This window comes from Varanus komodoensis, unplaced genomic scaffold (genome assembly GCF_004798865.1).
Source record: "Varanus komodoensis strain SLA01 unplaced genomic scaffold, ASM479886v1 scaffold3, whole genome shotgun sequence".
NCBI classification, from domain to species: domain Eukaryota; kingdom Metazoa; phylum Chordata; class Lepidosauria; order Squamata; family Varanidae; genus Varanus; species Varanus komodoensis.
Window position 1 is genome coordinate 4,380,489 of NW_025335761.1, and position 19,932 is coordinate 4,400,420.

General features: G+C 40.3%; 1 protein-coding gene across 3 annotated transcripts in view; it reads left to right on the forward strand.

Moving 5' to 3' along the window:
* TRIM44 (tripartite motif containing 44) overlaps positions 1-19,524 on the forward strand; it is a 127,949-nt gene extending 108,425 nt beyond the window's left edge. The window contains exons 5-6 of one of the 3 annotated variants that reach the window (XM_044435663.1): positions 6,487-6,615; positions 14,662-19,524. In XM_044435663.1, coding sequence (XP_044291598.1) covers positions 6,487-6,580 — 94 coding nt within the window. In that variant the 3' untranslated portion in view covers positions 6,581-6,615; positions 14,662-19,524. Of the gene's footprint in view, positions 1-6,486; positions 6,616-14,661 lie in introns of those variants that run through there. The other 2 variants (XR_006415265.1, XR_006415266.1) reach the window with 2 other exon arrangements.
* Positions 19,525-19,932: the final 408 nt, after the last annotated feature.

Genomic DNA, 19,932 nt, shown 5'->3' on the forward strand with positions numbered 1-19,932 from the left:
TAATGTTGTCATATTCCCTGATCCCAGAATCTGATTTCTTCAGCAACAGTGACAATTTTCTGGTAAAGAAGTAGAGGCCAACGGGAGGGAGAAAGCAGGAGACTGGAAGAGCTAATAATAATTCTGTCTCATCACTGCGGATGTTGCTCTTGGTGACATGCTGATGGCTGGTACATGCGTTATCATTCTAAAAGCACTCTCTGTTGCATATAACGTGTAAAATGATTTTGAGAGCTTTTGAGGTGTGAATGCGCCACATGTGGCACATTTTGTAAGTTGCGTCTGTAACAGCTGCAGGGTTCCTGCTCTAACAGAGCTGCACTGAATCTCTCAGTTCTCTATTTCAAGCTCATGTTTGACAAAGATCTTAAGAGCTCCTTCATACATGGTGGATTTCTTATATGAATATTCATAGGAAAATGCATGTACTTCTTCATGCCTGCAACCAGAGATTTTTGGCTGGTGAATCCTTACTAATCGATGTCATGGTTCAGATACTCAGATCTCCAGCTTTCCTGAGCAACTCTTTGGTTGTTGGCCAAGAATTCCAACCTGTCCGGTGTGTTATTCCATTGATAGCACTAACTAACACAACATTCCCATTCCAAAGCTGCATGGGATATTTTGCTTTAGCTCCACATTTTCACCTTCCTCATGTTCCTTTGATGCCTCTTCTTTCAAAAGAATCAAGGGATTCTAATCCTGCCATGCTTCTTCTGTACAGGAACAGAAACCCTTCTCCCAAGAAGATCAGTGCTTCACTTGCATGAGTGCTCACCAGGAATCAACTTGCAATTTATTTTCATCACCAGAGCTGTGTCTGTAACTATGCACAGAAGAATGCTTCCAAGTATTTACAAAGTGTATTTTCTTCACCACTGAAAAACTACAGCATATCTCTGCAGAATTAGAATTAATTGTGCAGATTTATGGTATGACCATTACACAAGCTTGAGCCCCAACATCTCTCTTTTACAAATTGGGCACACTTCCACTTTGTGGGAATGATATACTGTCAAAGAGGAGAAGAAAGACTACCACCACCAACAACAACAATCACTTCTGGTTTCCTCTCTATCCCTTCCCTAATAGCTTTCACAATTTATTTTTCCCCTCTTCCCCTGTTATTTCCCTTAACCAGAGCCATCTTGTGCCAATGCTCCACTCAGGAATCTTTTTTTTCCTTAATACCACTATGAAATCCAGTGGGATTCTTTCCTCTGTTTCTCAAAAACAGAACCTACACTGCAGGTTTCCTGTGACCTCTCTTCTTTTTATCCTCTGCTCAGTTCTTCCCAAAATAAGATGGACCCTTGAAGAAGTGTCCGATCAGGTTTAGTAAGAACATTGCCTGAGGGAGACTGCAGGCAGTTATGCTGAGATCAAAGGGTTTTAAAATGGTGCTACCAACCACAGCCCACACATTCTTCACTGTCCGGTTGCTGCTAAGGTAAACAGCCAGAGAGTTGCACGTCTTTCCTATCGCATTCCTCTATTGCTTTCTCCTTGTCTCATGTGCTTTTTGTGGCAAAGCTTTAGCACCCAAAAGAAATGTGTCTGTTTTGTCACACAGAAGTGTGATGACAGGGGCTTGTGGACTGCACGTGCAATGAAATGGGCACATGTGGTCATCATACATGCCAGTGTAGGCCTAAGCACACATGTCATTTCCGCACAGAAGTCCTGTCTTTATGAATGAAGCACCCTGTATGAAGCACCCTGTGAAGTTTTTGCTTCAGTTAACTCAGTAGAAAACAGCTGATGAAATGATTAATGTGCCCACTATCACCTCTTGCTCCATAAGTAAAGAATAGGATTAGGTAATCAAGCACATCTTCCATTTCCAGGATCTTTGGTGAACTGGCTATAAATGGTCCTCAGTGTATAATATCATTTGCTTCATTTAGGATCTGAGCACACTGGAAGCATAGAGATGTGGGAAGGGTGTGTGTGTGTGCTCTCTTTCCCAACACCTCCATTAAAATAATTTCTTCAAAACTGAGAATGAATAAAATGAAATGCCAGCCATCTCTAATCAGAAGCCATCCATCCGTTAATTCATGTTGCAGGAACAAGTTGATATGTAAGCTTACAGAAGAATCCAGTAAACAATTTCCTAGGGTTCCTCAGTCCAAAAGGATGTTGGAGAACTGTGTACTCACAAATTCCTAATATCAGGGTGATAAGAGTAGCATTCTTGTGGAACCATCTGGCAGTGCATGGAGTGTGCATCTGCACACACTTGTTGCCTTTCTTATGGCCTGTAACAAGAACAAGAAGAGACATATAAATTTGCCTGTGGTGCACAGATTCTGTATTCTCAGGGTACCCCAGTCCTTCAAGCACCTCCACTTCCCATTGAATTTCATGCATGTAAACCTTAGCTAAATTTGTGCACACTTTTTTCTCCACTAGAAAAATCTTCAAGGAATAGAAGGGACCATGAAAAGAGGCCTTCCTGTTACTGCTTCATTGCTAATTGTGACTGTGCAATGGAAAGCTAGGTTGTGAGCAGTTTTGCATTTGCCTCTTGGATCCTTTTCTTCCCCGCACCACAGTAAGGCTACAGTTGGTGAGTGAAGGAAGGTATCGTAGGAATCAAGAGGCTACAAGAGGCTACATTTTTCCAAACCTGCTAAGTCCCTCTAAATATCCTCAAAGAGCAATGAACTGATACTACTTTCTGGATTTGTTTCCTTCGGATACTGCCTTTCACTGTACGTTCACTGTCCAATGCGCCACACTTCGATCGCCGGCTTCTTTTGAGCAGTTTTCTCTGGTGATGACTCTACAGCTATAGTGTGCTGGACTGATATCTTACATAAACTTATTCTCAAGACACTTTCATTTTTTAAAAAAAATCTGCTCTAGATGATGTATAGGCCATAAAATAGACTGTGGAAGATAAATGTGCTAGGGAGGCTCTTGCCATGTGTCACAACTTGGTGATAACTTCCCTGAGATCTTCACTGGGTGAAGATTTTTCTGCTGCTCGCAACAGAGTGAAAGTGTCACTTCCTGGATAGCTTTCTTTTGCCAGTGGATTTTCATGAAGCTGTATGGTTCCATGTAGCTGCACAGGCAACTGCACTGACAAAAGGGGAGAAAATTCACTGAGTTTTCTAAAAAAGAGCATTACTTTGGTTTTGATCCTGTTAGAAAGCAGCCCGTAGTACATGGTACTGAACCTCTTCAAGTGGCCTTCCACTTCTCTGCTTTCCTCTCCTATGATCGTTATCCCAATGTCTTCCATTCAGTTTGAGTAACATCTCTTTTTACAGCAGTGTCATCCATGTCCATTGTGGCTATGAAGCATCAAAAAAGTCAAAATTAGCTGACAAGCAATATAATTTTGACCCTTGTTTGACTCAGCATTGTTATTTCATTTTTTACAAAATAGTGCTTTAGTTTCAGGGGAGGGAGGGGTCTGATCCAAGCAGCATATATGACCCCAGGAGTTTTTGAAGTTGCCTACTTCTGCTCAGAGGTTTACACAAAGTGGGTGTTTGATTCTTTGGGGAACACAGGTTGACTGGTGCTTCCACAGCTGTTGCAGGAAAATAAAATCCTTTCTTTCTTTGACTAACTTTCTCTACTGCCATATTGGATTAATTATATAACCATGTGCTGTTCATAGTTTGATCTAGAGCACAGCAGATCATAGAATAGAAAAAAACCATGCTGGATGACACTGAGGGTCCATCTTATTCAGCAGTGCATTCACACAGTGGCCAACTAGCTGCCATGTTCCCCAGGAGCTGCTGCACATAAACACACTGCCTTTGCTACTGGAGGAGGAATATGCACACCAGGACTAGTACCTGATGATAGCCTTATCCTCCATAAATTTGTCCAGTTGCCCTTTAAAGCATCTAAATTGATCATCACCACATCTTGTGAAGATGAATTCTATGGTTCTGTAAGGAAGGACTTCCTTTTATCTGTCCTGCATCTCTTCCTGGACCGCTTCATGAGATTGACCCCAAGTTTCAGTAATTTTACAAAGAGGGAGAAAAAAGATTCCCTGCTGACTTCCTCTATACCATGCATAAATTTTGTGGGATTTGTGCAGCCATTCACAAATCTGTATGATTTAGCCGAGATCTTGCAGAGGCAAAATGTTCCTATTTTCCTCTTGCTGATTCCAGCAACGTACTCAGGATTTTACCTTATTTCAATGCCTGTTCTGCTTTTCTTGCCTGCTTTATTGACTCCCATCTAATTTTCTCATTATCTGCATTGATTCTGTGTATTGGTTTATGAATGTAATCGAGGATTCTGGCCCCATGCACAGAGTCACCTTGAAAGGCTTTTTCTCAATCTACACAGGCTTTCTATACTCCCCATGCCATGGTGAATAGACTGAAATATTTATATGAATATCTAGAAGTATGTTGAACCATGTAGTTTATTTCCCCCGCACAGCTAATGGCACCCAAATCACCAACTTGTGCTCAAGGTGGAATATAGGCATCGATAGTCTGTTGCACATTCCAAGTCATATACACACATGTGAACATACGTAAGTTCATATATAATGTTGATATGAAATGCACATATATAAGTCTGCAGAGAGGACCCACACAAATTCACACAACACAGATATAACGACTTCAAGAGGTAGATGAATTTGATGACTGAGTTCCCTGGAAAAAGAAAAGACCATTAATCCATTTTTTCTGCTGTTGTGGGGAGAAGCAAAGCCACCCGTTTTCTCTGTCCTTGCATTCAAAATGTATAAGAAAATCTTTGTAATTATAAAAGAGTTTTTAAAGGGTTTGAGTGCAAATTTTGCATGTTAATGAAAATAATTGAAATCTCTTCAGTTATTGGAAATTGAAAACTTCAAAATTGGGAAGAAGTCATCTAGAGAAAGGATGCTTGAGAGGTGCTTGTGAGCTTGATGCTTCAATCTCCTTTGACAAGCAAAAATAACAATTTTTAAAATGTGTGTGTCATCCCAAATTTCAGGCAGAGTCATTTATGTCACAAGAAACCACCATCTGTCATTATGTGGAAAGTGGAACATTCTGTATCCATCCCAGATACAATATGTTCCCACAATAGACCCAAATCAGGTGTGATGGGGATCCATCAGTTCTTCCTATTTGAATGACTCTGTGTATGATAGCTTCCATTTTCACTTTTAAACAAATCACAGTTTGCCATCTTGTCTAAACTTGGAGAGGTATGGTTTTAAACTACTGTTGGTGGAAACTAGACAAACATTGAAATCAATGTTTCATCCTGTCCTTTTCTGAACCTATAGTCCAATCACATCAAAGTTTCTCAAATTTAAAGTAATGTGTGGCTAATTTCAAGTGAGGCAGAATGTTTTATACTTTCCTCTGGTGTGGAGAAGACTTGGGGAGAAAAACTCCATGAGCCCAGACAATAGGATAACTCATACTCAAGGATGTGTTGGGAGGAGTCAAATGAACTGCAGGTTGTTATTGAAACAGTGGTTATCATATTATCTGAACTCAGCCACAAAAACAACATTCAGATTGTTAACCACAGACAGCCCACAGTTTGTGGTTGCAACAAGAACAAAAATGGATTTCTTCGCGGGTTGCTTGTAGTTAACAAGCTGTAGTTTGTTAACACAGTTGGGTTCAGATCCACATTTCAACAACATAATAACGTTTCAACAAAAACCATAGTTCACTGGCAACTCTTAAGTGCTAATTATCTTGTTGTCTGAATCCAGTTACTGGTTTATTCATATACTGGGAAAAGACCATAGCATATATTTTGAATGCTGAAAGTCCCAGTTTCATTCCCCGCTATCTCCAGTTAAAAGGATCAGGGAGCAGATGATAGGAAAGATGTCTGCTGAGACTCTGGAGAGCCATAGCTAATCAGCCTGAACAAAAACCGGACTAGATGAAATAGCCTGGCAGCTAAGGCAGCTTCCCATATTCTTGACTTCTGTTTTCATGAATGTGCAGCACCTTGCTTAAGAAGAAGTTGTTAGAAATACATAAATAAAAACAGTACATGAAGGTTTTTTTAATGAAGGATTTATAAGAATAATTTAACTAGAGGGCTAACCAGGACCTTTTTCAACCTGTGGAAACTCAGCTATTTGAACATAGCATATAAAACTGCATAATGCTCAGTCAAGCCAGGGAATGGTTGATGAGTGAAAATGATAATCCCTGCAAAGCTAATAGGTAGGCTAGGGTTTGTTTGTTTGTTTGTTTTAGCCACAGGCAGTTCAGTTCCCCTCCTGAGACAGAAGCAAGCACAAATTTACGCACAGGACTGGCAGCTACTGTTGTACCATATTTGTTCAATCTGAAAAAGCCTGTTTGCAGTGAAAAATGTAGCAATGCTATCTGGTTACCATCCAGTTAAACTTCATCATGTCCTAGTATTCATGTGTGGTCATCAAAAGCTTTAATATCCCTCATACAAATGCTCCTAATCCACAAACTTAATGATCCATCTGTTAACTTCACCCCACGTTTCTTTTTCATCTAGGGCAGACCATATCCCGCTCCCTTCTCCAAGTCCTTCTCAGAGGGACAAGCAATATAAGGATGATGATCCATCACCTGCCAATGGACCCTGCTGAGCAAGACAAGTTTAGCTACTGAGAACACTGCTGAGGTATTTTTTTTCTTATTATTCAGCAGTCACAACTGTGATTTATAATACATGCATGCAGTGTATGCAGATCTTCAACAGATCTTACTATGGGCAGTCTGGAGCAAGTCATTTATCCTCAGCTCTAATTTATGTTGCACAGTCATTAGGATAAAATGAGATGAGGACCTACCATAATCTATCATACAGTCAGGAAGTGGACTCTTTACAAGTTAGAAATGAAGGCGAAGAGAATACAGTAGATGTCCTTCGCGAGTTCAGGAAGTATCTCAATCACTCAATTCAGTCATACTAGCTGGAAAAAGGCTGATCACAGATGACCAGGAACATAAGAGAAGCCATGCTGGGTCAGACCAAAGGTCTGTCTAGTTGAGCATTCCATACATACAGTGGCAAACCAGCTGCCATTCAAGCAGGATGGGTGCAAGACCGCCACTTGCCCAAATTCCTCAGCAACTGGTGAATGCAGGCATGGTAAAGGCTAATAGCCACTGAGAGCCTCCTCCCTCATGAATCTGTTCAATCACCTTTTTAAGCCATCCAAATTGGTGACCATCACCACCTCCCATGGCAGCAAATTCCATAGTTTAACTATACGTTGTGCGAAGAAGCACTTCCTCCTTCATTGTGCGAAGACGTACTCCCACCAGTCAACTTCATGGTATGATCCCGGGTTTGAGTGTTACGGGAGAGCGGAATAATCTGTCCCTTTCCACACCATGTACAATTTTAAACACCTCTAATATGCCTCCCCTTAGTTGCCTTTTTTCTAAACTAAAGAGTCCCAGTTGTTGTAGCTACTCCTCATAGGGGAGTTGCTCCAGCCCCCATATCATTTTTGTTGCCCTTCTTTGGACTTTTTTTCAACTCAATAATGTATTTTTATAGGTAAGGGAATTAGGACTGAACACAGTATTCCAAGTGTGGTCACACCAAAGATTTGGGAGTAAGATTTTGGCAGCTTTATTTCCTATTTTGTTCCTAATTATTCCTAGTATAGAGCGTTACAGCAACTGCAAACTGGGGCAACATTTTCATCAAGCTGTCCAACTCTACCCCAAGATTGCTTTCTTGCTCAGTCACTGCTGGCTCAGATCTCATCATCATGTACTTGAAGTTGGGATTTTTTGTCTCAATGTGCATTACTTTACCCTTGCTTACAATGAACATTTGTCATTTTGATGCCCATTTTTCTAGCTTTGAGAGATTCCTTTGGAGCTCTGCAAAACCGTTTTCTCTCAACCATCCTAAACAGTCTAGTGCCATCAGCAAACTTGGCCACTTCGCTACTCACTCTTCATTCCAGATCATTTATGAATAGATCGAAAGGTATTGACTCAACTGGTTACATCTTCCCACTGGGAGAAAGTGCTATTTATTCCCACCCTCTGTTTTCTGTTCTTTAACAGAAGTGGTCCATAAGAGGACTGCACACAGACACTTTCTTTCAGTTTGCTCAGTAGCCTTTCGTCAGGGACTTTGTCAAAAGCCCTTTGAAAGTCCAAGTAAATAAAGTCTACTGGATCACCAGGAGGAGAAGTTAACCACAAAAGAGGTAAACCTCTTTATTCTGTGCACAATTGCAAGCAACGGTCAGAAAGTATCAGGAGATCAAGTTAGAAACATTTGCAGCTTGGATCCAGATAATCCAGGAATTTCTTTCCTACTGAAATCAGTTTGGCTTAAGTCAATTGATCTGGATCCAACCTCACTTTCATTATGGCTTGTTATCTTAGAAACAATACATAAATTCTTGTATGACATGCACATATCTTGCAGGTCATATTTAAGATTAAATGGATTCTTATTTGTGCGCCCAAATAAAAATCATTTATATCTCAAAGTGCCTAACCAGTTACAACTAGAGTTGAGTAGATTGTGTTAAATTTAATTTTGTCTACCTTTTATGTGCTGTCAGGTGCCTTCCATTTCATCATACATTTATTAATGGAATTTGATTTTTTAATTACTCAAATGTATGTTCATTCACAATTGTGAAAATTTGCACTTACAAAGTGCAAAACTTTCCCTTAACATGTGTATTTTCATGCTTTACCCTATGGCAGAAATACACATTCTCTTGTTTTTTATTTTTCTGCAACTAGATTTGCATAAAATTCAATAAATATAGAAAAGTAGCCTGCAAGTCCACAGAATCTGAGCAGCTCAGGAAAAGCCAATCCACTGCAGGATCCGCAGGCTGGATTCATAGAAATCTGAACTCATTTGAATCTGTTGCAGATCACTATGACATCCCTAGTTGGACACAGTCTGCTGATAAGTTGGTCTATAAGTGGTATCTGAGAAGTGGTTGTGATTGTAACCAAGGAGAGAGTACTAGAGTTTATGAACTTGTAGCTGAAACTTATTGGAAAAGTTTATTTTTTAATTTTCCAGTTCATTCTGTCATACACTAAAGATGCCTTTGGCAGTGCCTTATTAGCATAGTCCTGGAACAGGTTTATGTTTCTAATGTCACCTCTGTTCCTTTCTGAAAGGTACTCAGTGATGGAGGTTGTTCCCTGCTTGTGGAGCTTGAAAATCTGACAGGATCTGACCTGTTAAAGAAAAGGCATACTGTATTAAGGTTTCTGAACCACTTCTGAAACTAAGCCCAATTTTTGTCCCTAAAAAATCTTACTTTACAAATGTATGCCAGTATCTTGCTTCTAATGATTTTGTTCAGCATTGGGGGCGGGGCGGATATCTGATTGTTTTCAAACAAACAAAAATTTTCCAACCCATTTTGCCAACAGCAAAAGGATATCACCCTGCCTTTGAAAGTATTTGTTTACCCTTTGACCCTGCTCATATTCAGTGATACTGTCTGTGTCTCGATAACACTAATGGCTTTTCGTTAGTTGCAATGAAGTTGATTCATGTCCTGGGAAAAAAGCAGCCAAGCCTGGCTGATCAGTAATATTTTAAAACCTCTTAGGATTTTCACCCCCACATGCGGTATTCAAAGTGAAAGGGAACAATGAAGCCTTGCTTTGGGTTTAATTCCAGGAGAGGCCATGGATACAGTTCAAACTCTAGGAGGTTTTCTGAGGAGAAGGTTTGACAAAAGACACTTTGTTCCTTTTGGGACAGATGCCACCAAATAGTAGAGTTCATTTCTTAATTATTTTTCCAGGGTTGCATCGTTTCCAGCTTGCACACAAGCACTTTCACATAGATATGCTTGGAATTGCAGAAGAAGAGAGAAGTTCTGAGGATTTTCTTTTTATGCATGACATAGCTCGCCTTGTCTGGTCTCTGTGAGCTCTGTCTTGTTTCTAGGATACCTTTGCTTGGGCTTAATTTATGGGGCTGGTTTTATTAGCTTTTTTGTCACTCTCACTCCCATCATCCATGATCTGCTTTGACTTTTCCGCTATGCAGCTTTCTGCCAAGACCAACAGTTTGAAATGAAGTCCTTTTTTTAAAAGTACCTACTTACCAGATTAAGGTTTAATATGCTGAGTTTCTGTACTGTATAGAATTCTTAGTGAAGAACCAAAGATTTAGAGACAAAACACCTAAGAACTAACTTTTTTTTATCATGTTCACCAACAGGGAAAGGAAAGCAGACATGTAAATCTACATCATACAGCCCTGTCAAAGCCTGCCTGTTTATCCCAGTGGTGTAGCATCACCAATTCCATCATGAGATTCATGATTAGGTCTTAATAAAGCAAATCTAGTAACAGATCCCAGCTGCTTCTAATTAAATTGAAACTGATATTTCAGTGGGAATATTATTTTCCTGACCAGAAAGCAATCAGAGCAAATAGCATTTTTATTTTCATGATATGTTGAGTCATTTTAGGTATGTATTTGATATTTTCCATATTTTCCTGACTTTTACTGAGCCAATTTGCAAAGCTGGAATAACAAACGCAAATGTAAAGCAGTTACAGGCCGTATTAGAAGCATGTGTTAGGCTAAACTAGATTGAAGGTGGAAGCTGAGTATAAGATTGAGGTATTTGCATCAAGGTCACGTGAAGAAATAATTTCCATTAAATTTCAAGGAAAAGTAGCTATTATGACAGAGTTCTGATATTCACTCTCCTTACCAAAGGCCTTTTTGTTGCAGAAAGTTATATATGAAGTATTATGGGCTGAATTTTTATATCATTTTTGTCATGGTGAAGCCTGCCTTGTTGAACACTAAACCTATTTAAAATATAGCTCACCATATCCTGGACCAGGACACAGCAGGTTTTACAGGATTTAGAGGGGTTTTAGGTAATTTCAATTTATTTATAACTGAAATTATTTGTGTATCACCTTTTTAGGTGGTCCTCACAAGGCATAATGAAACACTAAAAATAAACAATGCAGTTTAAACATCTAAATCAGTAAGACACAGTGGCAATGGTTGCTTTAGCCCCTTCTGTAAATCAGGACCCACCTGTCAATAAAACATAGAAATTGTTCTTATTATCTCTCTGCCTCCAACTGCATGTACCTGAAGACAGTACACTTCCACTCATTTTGATGGCTTTAAAAGAGGATTAGACAAATTCATGGAAGATCAACAATATTGTTGGCTCCTTGGCCTGATGGCTACATGATCCCTCCAGCTTCAGAGATCATCTTCCTTTGTACAGCAGTTGCTGGGAACTTTGCATTCCTGTCCTGCTTGGGGGTTTTCCCTGGATAGTTGGCTGGCTCCTGAGTGGACAGATTGCTGGATTAGATAGACCCTTGGCCTGGGCCAGCATGGCTCTTCTTATTTTAGGCAGGATCTTGATAGTTTTTCTCTTCCTTTCTTCAACCCTTGTTCCCATTAAAGCTAGTAAAGTATCCCAAAATTGAACCCTTAGGTTTTGTCTTACCTCTTCAAGACTCAGAGCAGTCTCCTACCTGTTGGATGACTGGATTAGATCTGAGTGGGATGGTGTAACTTAGTCTCCTGCAACAGCAGGGGGTTGGACCTGATGGTCTTCATGGCCCCTTCCCACTCTACTATTCTGTGATTCTATGATTCAATGACTACAATTCTATCAGGAGGATAAAGGGAATGCAGGCCAAACCTTAACAGATTTAGGGAGAATGGTGGAACAGCTGCTAAAATTCTTCCAGGTCGAGTCCATAGCATGCAAACATCCCCCAAAGAACATCAAAAGGTAGGTGGCACTTCCATAGCAGCAGCAACAAAACAAACTCTTCAAACTGAAAACAAAGGCTGCAGCAACATACATTTCCCGTAAAATGGGGTTTTCCCAAAAGCAGGACAGGCAATCAGATTGCACTGAGAGCCTCCCACTGGTCCAGTGTGCTTCCTGGCCACTCCCCCCAGAAGGTGCTGCCTGAAGGGCTGAGCCAGCTGCTACTCTGGATTTACATTAAAATGCTGGGTGACTGCAGCCTCTGGAGACCCAGCACTGCCCTTCCTGTTCCAGTGTGTGGAAGGAGCTGCCTCCCGCTTTGTGTTGCCAGCCAAGAACAGGGAGTGGAGAAAAGCCAACCCCTCACAAGAGCCAAGTGACCCCTTCTCAGGGAAAAAGAGGAAAAGTAGACTAGCTACATTAAGAGCAGCATGGGAGGAGCTGCCCTCTTGCTCAGTCAAAGCGTAAAAGAAGATATGGAGCACTCAGGATATCATCCTCCCCCCAAGGAGCGTTGCCCATGGGGTTTGGCAGCTCCCTGATGGAGAGTGCTGCCTGACTGGGTTTGAATAGCATGGGAAAACTTCCAAAATATGTCAAGTAAATTGGAGCTCATCCTGTATTCACAAGCTAGGCTTACAAAGCTATAACGTACTATTAAAATACCCTTTTAAAATGTAAGATTGTCAAATATTTATTTCACCTGACTGGTTTGTATATTTATAACTTTCTGTCAGTAAAACTCGTAGCAAGTCAAAACATACTGTGCTGCTGAGATGCTCTTCCTACATAAATATTTGGTAAAAGTTAGCGGTACCTTGATAGTAATGTATTCATAATTAGTTGCTTCCACTTTACCAGATCTTTGTTGATAATCTTACATTGTGATCCTACACATGTCTACTCAAAAGTAAGCCCTACAGACTTATTGAACTGACCCCTGATAAGCATATATAGGATTTCAGCCTGAAGTCTTAATTATGTAGCAGTTTACAAGGTTACGCCTAATATATGTTTTACATTTTAAAGTCAGTGTTAATATTTTGCTAGGGCATTTTGATGAATCGGTTTTGTTTAATCCTGAGCACAGAGCAGAATTTCTATTAGGGCTTATTTCCTTGAAAGAGGTATCTCACATGGTTGTTTTTTTCAGTAGAGATAAACGAAAGCTCTGTTGGAAACATGCAGCAAATTCACAGTCGGAAGTTCCACACAACAGGTTTTGATAACCACATCTCTGGCTGACCTTCATAAAGACAGTCTGAATAAAAAACTAGTGTTCTTTCTGACCAAAAATTGCTGACTCTCCAGCATGCTGCCCCAAATGGTGCTTGAACACTTAGGTGCTTTGAGACATGATGAAAACACGATTTTAAAAGATGAATTCTGAATTCAGAAGATGCTGACAGGACCAGGTACTGATTCACATGAATCTAAATCATTCCCATGAGGGAGGGAAGAATTCCACCGAATAAATATTCCTTTAGGAAGCGAGTGAACAATCCCAGAAGGAAAAGCCCTGAAAGCTCCTTTGAGCAATGTGGCTCTAATGAGGGGCATTGTAGCGGAAATTTTACATGGCTGCTACTTCATTTTTTACCGATTTTGTTTGTAGATGGAACAACTCTGTATCTAGAACTGAGAGGCCTGCCCTTGCAGCTAGCAGTAGGCTGCCTTAAAATTTAACAAGCTCTTTGTGTCAGTCATCTCCGGAGCATCCTTGAGAACATAGGAGTCTTGAAAATCTATTTTTCATGGAGCAATCCATGGGTTAAAGTTTTCATCTGTGTCAAAGACATCTGCTGGGCTTAGATTTCTGTCTCCTCTCATTAAAAGGGTTAGGAGAAAGAGAAGGAACCATAATGTGATATATTATTTAGCTTGAAATGGGGAAAATATGTATCACACTCGTCTGTAAAGTCTGTCAACTGCATTTTCTACTTATTTTTGTTTGCCACAAGTCACTGTTGGTCCCAGAATTGTAGCTAGTAATCAGATCAGAAGGGTATAAGCAAGATAAGAAGCTCTGATGAGAGAAAGACAGAGTATGTGTGCGTGAACCTCAAAGAGGAAAATTTAATGGGTTGATTGTTGTAAGAGATAGCATTATGTCAGGGGTTTTAAACATAGTTTTAAAGATCCAAAGACAAGCTGAAAGCCAGGATCCACAGGAAGTCAAATATCATGCTTCAGTACAGTTTCTTTTCTAAGTAAATAGCACCGTCTTCATTTGCAGCCTGCTACGAGTCCTCAGTAGAGTGATGTGGTCTCTAATTCAAATTTTTGAGAGTGCGTATAATGCTGTATTTTATATCGTCCAAGCAAGCACTGTGCAATGAAATATCACAATATTTTTATTTCCCATGATAGTAACATACAACTACTGGCTTATATTTGTTTTCTCTCATTTATTTGAGTACACCCTCCAGGTATTCAGGCATGACAAATAAGTGAAGTGACCCATACACAACCACCAAGGCTTAAGCTAGCCTTCCCCAGCTTGATGCCTTCCAGATGCTTTGAAATTTAACCCTCAAGCCAGCATAGTCCATTCTGAGCGTGACTCATGGGAGTCGCAGTCCATCACACTTGGAGGATGCCAGCTTTAGGAGACTGACCTGAATCCTGGGTGTTGTGCTGGTACTTGGCATACTGTAACTGGTCCTGCCAGCTGTGAAACAGCAAGCCACTACTCTGCAGCTGTTTTCAACCCATCAGTGGTTTTGGGTTGTTCACATAGTATTATGTGATTATCTTCTATACCAAAACTGCCAGTATGTTGAGAAACAGCCGTTTTTATATAGAAATTAATTGTACTAAGTGGACAAGAAAGCAAACACTATAGGTTGGACTTTATTGTTTTCTCTTGAGTCCTTAGTGCCCAATAGATTTTCTTGCAATTCATACTAGGCTCTCCATTTTTGTTTTATTTATTCTCCTTTCATTTGCAGAAGGATATCCCAGCATTCAGACTCGTTATGATGAAGACGTCTTAAGGCCTCAGAAGATTATCTTAAGTCGCAAATCTGGAAAAGAAGCAGCTGACTTGTTTTGCCTTTGAAGTACCCTTCTCCTGCCTCCTAGATGAGGTCTGTTCTTTCCCACTTGCAAACCCCACTTCTCATGCCTGATGACATCGTCCCTCATCAAGTGGTCTGATCTTTATGGGTTGACAAACATCGTGCAAAACAAACAAACCCACAACTGGAAGATTGTCTTTTGGTACAAAAGTAGAAATACAGCTGTGTACAGCTGGAAGTCCATGGTGATGTTAGGGTTTCTGAGGACACAGTTTCAATAATTCCAAGTCAGGTAAAATGAAATGATAATAAATGGGGTTTTAAGTTAGCTTTTCAAGATATATTTGAAAATTAAAATATTGTAAAAGGTGCTGAAGGAGTTTGAGTATGACATAAACTATCTCAGCTGAAGTTTTGTTGAATTTTGTGGTGGTTAAGTGAAGAAACTAGAGCTTTACAGCCCTTCGGTGGAATATTATTATCCCTTAACTTTGTGGAGTTAATGCAAATATACAAGAAGCATATCATTTACCAGCTCAAAGACACCAGGTTGACATGTTATAAGTCCACTATAGAACTAAACCACTTTCATAAAGGCAGGTATGCTGGGGAAAAAACAACAAAAAAGAAGGCTCTCTTATAAACCCTAGCAAGTACGGTTGAACACACAGTAATTATCCAAAGTAATTATCCAAATGTCATTTGATACGGAAATCACCTGGTAAGGTGCCAGTACATTTCAAAATGACCATCTCTTGCCCAAAATAATTATTCCTCCCTTATCATTACGACTCGCCCATCTATTTTGGAGCGACGTGCTCTGAAGGTCTAAATCAATTTTAACCTTTTAAAGACCAACGGATGTGGAATCTCTGTAGCATATTTTGGGAAGACTAATTTCAAAGGAAAAACTCTTGTGTAACCCACACGTGGACTCTTTGTGCACATTGCCTGAGCTAACACTTGCTATGTAGTTCACCCCCTAGATTAGGGACATATCTCAAGCCAAATTCAACCTGGGCTACCATTCTTGTCTTTTGGGATTCCCCAGATAGCCATGAAAGACTTCTTTTCTTCTGACCACTGCACTTTTGGAGGTTTCCTTGGTTTTGCACAGTTTTCCTCCATTCGTAACCAAAAAAACCAAAATGCAGTGCCTCTCAGAAGTATTATTTACTGGCAGTAAGAATTTTAAGTTAACCTATGCTGGCATTAGAAGTGGTTCTTTATTTGTGCAGCCCCAGAGAAATTCTTCAAAATCAAATTTGGCCTTTCAAGATTGAATTTGGCCAAAGGAGATTCAACCCCACTGCCCTAGTCTGATTAAGCCAGCTCCACAGGGACTAACGCAGCATCTTCGGGTGGGGAGAATAAGGAGACTCTTGCTTCTGGAGGTTCTCGGATTCCAGTTCATGCTTGAGCCATTTCTGTTCACCTGATTGCTAACATTCAGACCACTGTACCAAAATCCCTATATTGTTGCACACAGAAGGTAAGCAACTGTGAAAATAAAATAAGCTATGTTCTTCAATGAATTTTTTTATCCGTGTGTCATCAATAAAGAACAATTTGCTGTATGTTGTTCTAGACTGGGGAGAATACAGACATTGCAAAAACCCATGAAGGTGTCTAGCAGCTTGGCAACAACACTGACCTTAAGATAAATTGGTAAAAAGAGGGCTGGAAGGCTCCTGGGGTGAAAATTGGGCAGGAGAAGGGCAGGAGAAGAAGAGACAATACTCCTAATGAGATCTCTTCATGACCAGATAGGGGCACCTGGACCTTAGTGGCTCAGGGAAGTGAAGAGCCTAAGTGAAAACAATGCACTTCAGAGGATCCATTTCCCATGACAATCACAAAATCCCTTTGATCTCAGCTGGCAGTGCACACAGCACCAGCACAACCCAATATTACAACCCACTGATCTTCATTGCTCACTTATACGTACCTTTATGGATTCTTTGGAAGGTTTTTATAAAAAGGTCAGACATGTGGTCCATGGAATGACATAGTGATGCATGATGGAGAGAGGCTAATGAAACATAGGGCATTTCCAGGCAGAAATGTCTTCTTTTGTTTTGTTTTGTTTTGTTTTGTTTTGTTTTTTCACACATTGATTTATAGTCGTATGCCATGATCCAGACTTCCCTCTCAAGGCAGTGCTTCTGTTGCAGAGATTCACTTTTTCCACCACAGAGAACTGACTTGTGAGAGTGTTGCCAGTGTCTGTGGAACAGTGAAAACAGCAGGCCTTTGAGCCTTCCTTTGTGCATTCGTCCCATGAAGCGGTTCCTTGAATAGAAAGAGACACCACCCCCAGGCTCTCATGGCACCACCCCCTTAGTCTGGCTGCTTCCTTGCCCCAGATGACAGTGCACTGAGCAACTGAAATCACAAGAAACTGAAAGTATGTGTACCACTTGTACAGAAGCTGAAACTCCGATCCTGCAGGGTTCTGACACCTGTGCATTACAGTGCAGGCTCTGTTCCCTCTCTCAGATGTCCATATTTAAAGCCCTGACACTGGGGATGAGGCAAAGAAATTGTATGACATCCAGGCTGCTTCCACCTTCTATACATGATTCACGTGTGAAGAGCTTTATACTTCCCTTGACCCAGCAGGTGCAGGACATGAATTTAATAATCCCTGTTGAATTGATGCCAGCACAGTTCAACTAAATGGCTCTTTGGTGGTGTATTAAAATGCATTACTTTCGAAAATTACAATATATTACTTGATTGGGAGTTTTTTCTCCAAATGTATAAAAAGATGCAATAAAGCCGTGTTTCATATGATAGAGCACACATGACCAAATACAAGTGATTTTGAAAATGGAACATATATATATTTAAAGATTTTGATTTCAGCATTCATTACAATATTGACAATGAATATAATTAACTGAAAAATATAAGTATTCCAAATAAAACTCAAATATAGGTCCTATATTTAGGCGTTCAAATTATTCAGCAACCCTCCAAATTGAACACCTATAGTTGGTGCTACATCTTCTCTTTTTTCAGTCTTCTAGGCTGCACTTGCCAGAAAATAGACTACCGATTCACCAGGAACTAAATCCATTGAATTCAGTGGGCGTTACTTCTGAGTAGACATGTAGCAGATTATGCTGTCAACATTTTGGTTGCTGTCTCAGTAACTCAACTTCATATCAATAGTCCTGTGGGCAACTCCTTCATTCACTGAACATAAAATGCCATGCATCAGATGTGAGAGCTTGTTCAGAGGAGTTCTTTTAGTAATGCACTAAATGTTGCCTTGTCCATCAGCCTGCTGTAGACCAGCAGAGATCAACGAAGAAGAAAAGCAGGATGCATACGTCCTGTTGCTAGGATGGTCAGCTAGGCAATCACACATGCCACCCTGCTCTCCCATCTCTGGGTCGCTTTGTTTTTTGTCATCATTGGCATTTTTCTGCCGGTGCTTGGTGAGAAGGTGCCCATCCAGGCCTTTGACTTATACACAGAGAAAAATGAACTCTCCCTGAGAGGAGTGGCAGAAACCCCAGTATTTTTCTAGAACTTTCTGAAGGTTGTGCTGGAAAGGTACAGAAGCCAGCAGTGAAGAACAAATGTTAAAGGAAAGCAATAAGTTGTTTTCCGTAGGGTATATTGTTCTAGCTATACATCTCAGCCAGTTCAGCTAGTGGCAAGAAATTATGGGACTTATTAACCGAAACATCTGGAAGACCACATTTGGCCTACCTCTGCATTACAGGTTGAACATTGACCTTTTAATTTCAAAAAGCGACCAACACCAATAAAGCTTCTAGAAAAATGAGATTACCTTCAAATAAAAGTAAATCCAGATACACCCAGAAAAGATCATCAAATGCTAGATAAAATGTTATTAAGCCCTGCACCATTACACATAACAGGCCAATTGTCACTATACTTAGAATCTGTCTAATTTTGTAGCTTAAATAGAGCAGGGTTTTTATACCAGTTCACAAGCTGTGATGTCAGGGCATTCCCAGAACTTTTACAGCTTTTGTTTCTAACTCCCCTACATACGAGGTACTGGTATTTGCTCTTTCCTTTCCTCCTTTTCCAGCTGAAAAGCCTGCGAAGTCATTCCCAATTTCCCATTCATCGGTCACCAAGCCTATCCACACAAGATTGTTTTCTCTCCCCATTATGTCATAGGACACACATCTCAAACCCAAACACTTCCTTATATGCAACCACTTTCCTCACTCTGCCATCCCAAATCCCACCCATTTTCTGCAATTTATGAAAGTCCCAAGGAAAGTACCCCTTGTAGTAGTGAACACTTTCTAAATTTGTCCTTATATACACACTCCTAAAGTCTGTTTGCTCCATTCTTCAATACCCTTAGTGAATCTATAGGGATGCACAAACTCTCATATTTCTAATGCTGAATTTCAGAGGCAACTTTTCCCCCTCGCTCAACCTAGCACCAGTTGCATTGTACCGACATTTCAACAAGCATAATCCTATCAGTGCTAGTGCTACAGCAAAACTGGGTTTCACCCACCAAGTATGTACCGAGTTTGCATGGAGTAAGTGGTTGCTCTGTACATTGACTTTGCTCATCAGAAACTCTGATCAATTTTCCAGTTCAAGCTCATGTTATAAAATCAGCTGAGAAAATGTAATGCACCTTTCACATTGAAAGTATAAATTATGATGATATGCATTGCAGTCACAATTATTTAGCTTATAGAACTATTTTGTATGTTGAAGATAATTGTATTTTAAATTGAGTTGCTTTCTTCACAAGTCATAATTGCTAATTAAAAAGCTTCAGTCGGAGTGTACTTTTGTCATCCTTGCCTGTCACAACTTTCATTCCAAAGGCCTTTTGTATGGTGAGCTATTGCCCAACACTCTTGCCCACCCTGGTATTTATCTTCGCATTCCCAATGGAAACGTTTCCCAGCAGCATGCCAGCCTCTGCCACAGCACAACGGCTGAGCCCAATCTATCGCGTAGGCATGGAAATCCACGCTACTAGCCTTGGATCAGAGTGGCACAAATATAGCATTAAAGAATAAACATGCCAGGAGTTTTATCATCTGAAAAGGCTTTCAGTTTTCTATCACGGTTAAGATGTTGTGGATATGCTCTGAAAGAGGTGATAAAATGTTTATTGGGTAGAGAAAGCTTCTGGCTACACTGGGGCTTTTCTGGGTAAATGGCCCCCTATTGAGCTGATGGCTA